General features: G+C 36.7%; 1 protein-coding gene across 1 annotated transcript; it reads left to right on the forward strand.

Moving 5' to 3' along the window:
* The first annotated feature begins 1004 nt into the window (after positions 1 to 1004).
* Positions 1005 to 1940, forward strand: Olfr877 (olfactory receptor 877). The gene has a single exon (NM_146417.1). The coding sequence runs from the start codon at positions 1005 to 1007 to the stop codon at positions 1938 to 1940; it is 936 nt and encodes a 311-aa protein (NP_666529.1).
* The last annotated feature ends 5402 nt before the right edge of the window (positions 1941 to 7342 follow it).

Below are 7342 nucleotides of genomic sequence, written 5' to 3' on the forward strand. Positions count from 1 at the left end.
GTTTCTATCTCATTTAGCTGCACATAGTCATGATTATTTGTCTTAAGTCCATTTCTTCTCACTTCTACACTAAAGCAAAACATTTACATGAAAATAAAATTCTGTCCCTAAAAAAATACTTATGTATTAGGTTGATATAAGTATTAAATGAGGCAGGGTTATTTGTCCATTGTTATTGTGCAATGCGAGGCACAGTGCTTAGTAAATAGTAGGTGGTAATACTAGATGGTAAAAATTATTTACTCTTTAGTGTTTTGTTTTTAATGTTTTAAAAAGATGTAGTTTAAGCAAGAGATTCATTAAAAGCCATATGAAGCATTAACAGGGGTGTAATGAATATTTCACTAGGAAGGTGGACTCTGGGGCAATGGTCCCGTGGGAGCCTCTGAGACAAGCTCACTAAGATTTCCAACAAAAGGCACAGCTTTTCGTTGATCACAGTGCTAGAGAAGGATGCTGTGCCTTTCCTAGCAACTGTCAAGGAGTCTCATGGCAAACGCACAACCAAAGAGCAAGCTCTACATCTAATTCTGCATGAGAACCAAGATAAATTAGGAGCTTTGGTTTTAAGTGTGGAGAAGCAGAGATAGAGCTGTTGTTACCACACACTGTCATTTTTCTTTCCTCTAGACAATTTCCCTCACCATCACCTACAAGATGGACAGGAGATAGTAGAGTGAGGCTCCAAGCTGAACCTGTGAGTATCTGTCTGACCCACAGCACTTCTTCTCCAGAGCAGTTAGAGGGTCTCCGTTAGGAGCCAGGCGGTTGTATTTCCTGTGCTTTAGTGACTCGAGCATTATGACTTCGTGCTAGTTCCATAAGGTCCTCACCTGTAAAATCAGGATAATTAGCAGTGTTTAGAGAGCGTTTGTAAGTGTCAGTAAACGTTTTTGTTCTTTTATTCTCCCTGCTCCTTTGGCTTCCATGTACTTCTGTGGTGTGTGACTATTCCTCTCCCCTAATGACTCTTTTCCCCTCTTCCCAGACACTCCTAGAGGAGAATGGCTGCAGCGAACACCTCCTCAGTGGCAGAGTTCATCCTTGTTGGATTAACAGACCAGCCTCAACTCCAGATCCCACTCTTCTTCCTGTTTCTAGGTTTCTACATTGTCACCATGGTGGGGAACCTGGGCTTGATCACACTGATAGGGCTGAACTCTCACCTGCATATCCCCATGTACTTTTTCCTCTTCAATTTGTCCTTCATAGATTTCAGTTACTCCACCACACTCACCCCTAAAATGCTGGTGGGGTTTGTTCTGAGGAAGAACATCATCTCCTATGCAGGGTGTATGACACAGTTTTTCTTCTTCTGCTTCTTTGTCTTTTCTGAGTCTTACATCCTGTCAGCAATGGCATATGACCGCTATGTTGCCATCTGTAAACCACTGTTGTATAGTGTCACCATGTCTCCCCAAGTGTGTTCATACCTTTTGTCAGGTGTCTATGGGATGGGAGTTTTTGGGGCTGTGGCCCATATGGGAAACCTACAGTTTATAAGCTTCTGTGCTGACAACATCATTAACCACTATATGTGTGACATAATTCCCCTCCTTGAGCTGTCCTGCAATAGCTCATACATCAATTTGTTGGTGGTTTTTATTGTTGTGACCATTGGCATTGGAGTGCCCATTGTTACCATTTTTATATCTTATGGTTTCATCCTCTCTAGCATTCTCCACATTAGTTCTAAAGAAGGCAGGTCGAAAGCCTTTAGTACATGTACGTCCCATATTATTGTAGTGTCTCTCTTTTTTGGGTCAGGAGCTTTTATGTACCTCAAACCACCTTCTAGTTTGCCTCTGGATCAGGGAAAAGTATCCTCTGTTTTCTACACCGCTGTGGTGCCCATGTTCAATCCATTAATCTATAGCCTGAGGAATAAGGATGTCAAAATTGCTCTGAAGAAAACCTTGAGCAGAAAAAATTTCTCTTAAAAGTACTTTAGAAATAACACCCAAAGCTTTATTAAGATTTAAAAAATATTATTTCTTAGTAAAGGAAATAAAAGGCAGTGTTATAACAGCAGGAAAACCAAATCTTGTTTTTAAGAATATTTCAATCTGCCCAGTCACCTGTCTCAATTAGTCTTCCTTTTGTAGATATTGTTTTTATAATGATAAAATATACCTTAAAAGTAACCTAATATAACCATTTCATATAAGGTTCTGCACACTGTGATTTCTAAAGGTTTTACATGGCACCTACAGATGTACACGCTCCTCATACTTGAGCTGGCACTGAAATACAGGCCCTTGAATTCCAATAGCATTTATTCTACTTTCTTTTAGTCTGTTTTCTTGTCATAGCCTTTCCACAGCCAGTTTCACCTCTTTAAGCTTATCACTGGTGTTTTCATGTAAACAAATCTGATTGCATTTTCAGTGATGTCATTCAACGTTGCATAGATTAACCTTTGGAATAATGTTTTTAAAATACTTGAAGCATGAGAATGAATCAGAACAATGAAACCTAGAACCAGGTACCTGTGTTCCTTCAAGTAGTGGTGTACAGAGCTTTAGATACCAAGTTTTCTTTTCTTTTTCTTTCTTTTTTTTTTTTTCCTTTTTGGTTTTTCGAGACAGGGTTTCTCTGTATAGCCCTGACTGTCCGGGAACTCACTTTGTAGACCAGGCTGGCCTCGAACTCAGAAATCCGCCTGCCTTTGCCTTCCGAGTGCTGGGATTAAAGGCGTGTGCCACCAAGTTTTCTTTATCCAACCACCTATTTATAGATGACAAAGGTGATTCTATAACTTTGCTGTTGTGAATTATAAGGGACACACATGTGTAAGCATCTCTATTGTGTGCAGACTCTGATTCCTTTAGGTCTTGAAGTGATATAGTTGCACCATAAATAATTCTAATTTAAGTTTTCAAGGTATTTCTATATTGTTCTCTAGTACCTCGACTAATTTATCTTCCCACCAAGAAGTGAATACAGGTTCCTTTCTTCCAAGTCTTTGTCAGCTTTTTTTCTTTCTTTTTCTTTTTCTTTTTTTCTTTTAATGACCTGTCAGTTTGGGTCCATTCCCTTTAAAATTGAAGTGTGACAAAAAGCACATGAGTATCAAGTGTTCAGCAGATTTCCCCCTCAGTATATGTAACTAATAGCATCGCTTAGACTTAGAGTTGACAATTTCCATCGTTTCAGAATGTTCTTGGCTGTTCCCAGTAAAATTCTCAGTAAATTAATTCTTTTGCTGGGGATACCTGTTCTCCTGACTCTGATTCTTGCAGGCTTGGTTTGCTTAGCCTTGAGCTTCATTCTAAGCATTAAACTGCACAATTACATTTTAGTTAACTTTATTTTATTTTTGCAGTGTTGGAATCAAGGGCCATGCACATGCCAGCATTGAGCAGCATCCATAGCCTATCACATTATCTTTTGAATGCTGGCTACTTTGATTGTAAATACTCTCATAATATTTTTCTTAGGTATTGCTTTTCAGTATGTATTCTAATACATAATTTTTCTTACTTGTTGTCTCAGTAGATATTTGTTTCTATAATCTGCATATTACTAATAAAGTTTCTTTGAAAATCAAGAAAGTATTATGTCTAGTGTGTACTCTTCTCTTGGGAATGTACATTTGTGGTTTTCTGTGACATAGGATTTCTAAATATCACAAAGTACTGTCACAAAGTATTTAAACTATTTTTGCTTTCCTAAACAACTTTTAGGTAAGAATATTTCTTTTCTATATGAACATTGGTTATTTTCAGTGTTTCTCACTTCAGTGCTCTGCTAGCTGGGCAGTAAAATAGCACTATATGCATTCCTATCAAGTTTCCTAGAGAAACAGTGATGTGGATTTCTTACATGTTTATTAGCTATTTGGATATTGTCCTCTCTAAGTGTCGATTCATTTCTTTCTCCTACTTAACTCAGTGTTAGTCTGAGCATGTGTGCTCACGCATGAAGGTCTATGGTTATGGGTGCATATGCATGTGGAGGGCAGAGATGAACATCAGGTGTCACTACTCAGGTGTTGTCCATTTTGTTTGTTGATTTGGATTCTCTTACTTGGCCTAGAATTCACTGATGGGTTAGGCTGCTTGGTCAAGAGGCCCCAGAATCTGCTTGTCTCTGCTTCTTTAGAACTGGTACTGCAAACATGAACCATCATACTTGACTTTTGTACATACATTATAGACATTGGACTCAGGTCCTCATGTTTCATGGCAAACGATTTGTTAACTGAGTTATCTCCAACCCAGTGTTATTCTAAGAAGATTGATTTAAGTTCCAAAAAAGTAATTTGAATGCATCCTTTTGTCAGGAATATATAACAAAGTTATTGTTCAAGTCTATGGATTGTCAACTTACATGATTATTTTGTCTTTTGGTGAGAGATATTTTAGTTTTAATAGTCAAGCTATCAATTCTTCTTGTTACTATGAACGCTTTGTTATGTTTAATTTTTCCTACTAACAAGTCTCAAATATATTTTCACTTGGAAGCATTATGGTTAGTCCCCTATAATCAAATCTTTCATCAATTTCATATCAATTATTGTATGTAGAATGAGATAGTTGTATTTGTTATTGTATATAGGACCAGATAGTTATATATTTCAAGAAGACATTAAGTTGTTTTTACATCATTTATTGAAAGAACTACTATTCTCTCGATTGTTTTTTATGTTGTTTTGACAGCCTAGTTGAAGATCAAGTGAGAACAATTTTATGGGCCTATTTGGAAAGGAGGCTGGAAATCAAAGTACTATGTTCTGTGGTAAATTGTTTGATATAAATCATGACAACAAACATTCTTGTCTTTCTTTGAAATGGAGTCATGCTTTTCTTCTAAGGATTTGATACCTCTTATTCTATTTTAATATTTACAATTTAAATTTTAATTATTATTGTCAGCACATAGAAATATAATTGCTCTTTATATATTGCTTCAAGTGCATATATTTTGCTAACTTCACATACTGGCTCTAGAAATTACTGAAATATAAAACAAGATTCTTTGTTTATGTTTCTATATCTATCACATCATTGCACAAAGGACAGAATTATAATTCTTGAACACTCACATCTATTTCTTTTTTGTATTAATACTTCCAGTATAATGGTGGATAGAAATGAAAATAACGAGTATTTCTGCCATATGTTATAACTCTAGAGTAAAAGAATTTAGAAAATGTCTACTTTTTCTACATTGTTGTAGAAAGCAACATTCAGGTTTTAAGTGAATGATTAAGTTTCCTTTTAAAAAGATTGTCCCTGTTAGTTAAATTCTAAAATCTGTGAATGCTAAAACCAAGACAGTTAAAATAATTTAACTTAAATAAGCTCTCAGAGGTAGCTGTGTAAACCAAGCCAATGTAACAAGCATTATGATATAATGGATATAATGCTAGAACAAGTTCCCTGTTCAGCTGAGAGCTGGGCTTGGAGAGACTGACAGTGACAACTTCCTGATGATCACAGTCAAGTTACCTGTGCCAGGTCATGAATAAAAAAAATATGCTTTAGAATTTTGTTCTACTGACACTACCTGTGATAATGGCTGGCAACTGTTCTGGGACTGTCTAAATCCTGGAATAAGAGTGATGCAGCAAATTAGAGACAAACTTTTTCCTTATATAAAGTATTTGAGTTTTTTTTTTTTAAAGAAGTATTTGGCTTTCCAATACTTATATACATGTAGCCTTACTAGTTATTTTATAAGTATATACTGCAAGTTTATGGGCCTGCCACTTAAAGAGAATGGTTACTTAAAAAAAAACCAGATATCATAGCGTAACGAAATTAGCCCTCCCCTATGCCAGTTCTCACCCTAAGACAGAGTTAGGAGGCTGTTTTGTATGTGTTAACATCTCCTTATTCATGGCTTCTGACTCCTCCTTGCTCTTTGTCACTGATGCTATGTTGAATTAAACCAGGTGCTGTGGAACTTCCTACCACCCTCAAAACAAATAAGTCAGATATCTCCTTTATTTGGGGAATTTCTCTGAAGGCTGTGTCACTGGGGCTCTCTGGCCATCCTGTCTTGGTGGATCTCTCTCTCTCTCTTATGCTTCTTCCTTTAAGCCACAAATTTAATGAAGTTTTCTCCCCAGGGCTTAAAAGGGAACCTGTTTTTTCCATTAAGACCTTGGCATGCTTTTTTTGACAAGGTGTACTATTCCTTTTTAATGCTATCTACTTCTAGGAGAATCATGGTCTCTGCTTTTCTTTAATCTAAGAAACCTCGTTCCTGAAGGATAATTATGTACCAGCTCCTTTCATGAGCCAGCCCTTATTGCTTCTTCTTTTACATTTAACATATAAAAGCACAGCTATATTTCTGCAGGCGCTGATTCACCTCTCTCACTATTTATCTGTTAAAGTGTCACAAAAGAGCATTTAGTTATATGTGAGATAGCATTACCTGTCACACCAGGTTCCACATATGTTAAAGGAATTTGCAAGTAGAAACCAGTGAAAGAACATGGGTTTATTTGTAGTTCAGCCAAACAGGGGTAGCTGAGGAGGCAGCAAGTTGTCTCTCCCCCACATCTGTGGTTACTTTACAATTTATAGAGAACCTGAGACAAAGGTTAAAACATATGTAAAGTTATGTATAAAATAAGTTAAACAGTGCTTTTTATGTGAGACCACTCAACTTGCACTTGGTCTGTCTGAGTTCTTTGATAGGTGTAGATAGAGTGGAGGCCAGCTTCAAACTCTGATTTCTCCATACCCATAATGTAAGTGTAAAATAGAGGTAGTCTCGTAGTTAGAGGAAGTGCACAGGGATATTTCTTTAGATTATTTCTTCTCCTATCTACTCATTTATAGAATCTAAACATTTAATTTCATAAATAGATTTAGAGCGAGGAAAGAGACATGTGGAAATGATGTAATTATAATTTCAAAAATAAAAACAGTTAATAAAAATCAACCCCAGAGGAAATGAAAGCCTCAGACTTTTACAGCTAGAGCAAGCAGAGTCAGCACACATCTTAGTCTAGAAACATGAAAATAAATGTTAAACCACACCAAAACTTCACACTATAGATCTAGTTATCTCAGTTTCCATAACCTAGTATACCACATCTGCTTTCAACAAAAAGCAGTAAGTCATGCTGGAAGCCTAAAGTCTAATGACATGAAATTGTTATGCCCAGCTCTCCGGATTCCCAGAACTCTAAGAATTGATAACCTAATGCAAAGTAACAAAAGAGCCTTTTATTTGAGTCAGACTCAGATCGAAAACCTAGGGGCTTGGCGTTTTTATACACACACACAAAACATAAGCAGGGATTCTCAGACTTCAGGGTTGCGACAGGGGGAGGTGACAAGGGAAGTCATCCTTCAAAAAAGATATCATTTGTTCAGGTAGT

The sequence above is a fragment of the Mus musculus genome, chromosome 9 (assembly GCF_000001635.26).
Source record: "Mus musculus strain C57BL/6J chromosome 9, GRCm38.p6 C57BL/6J".
NCBI lineage: Eukaryota > Metazoa > Chordata > Mammalia > Rodentia > Muridae > Mus > Mus musculus.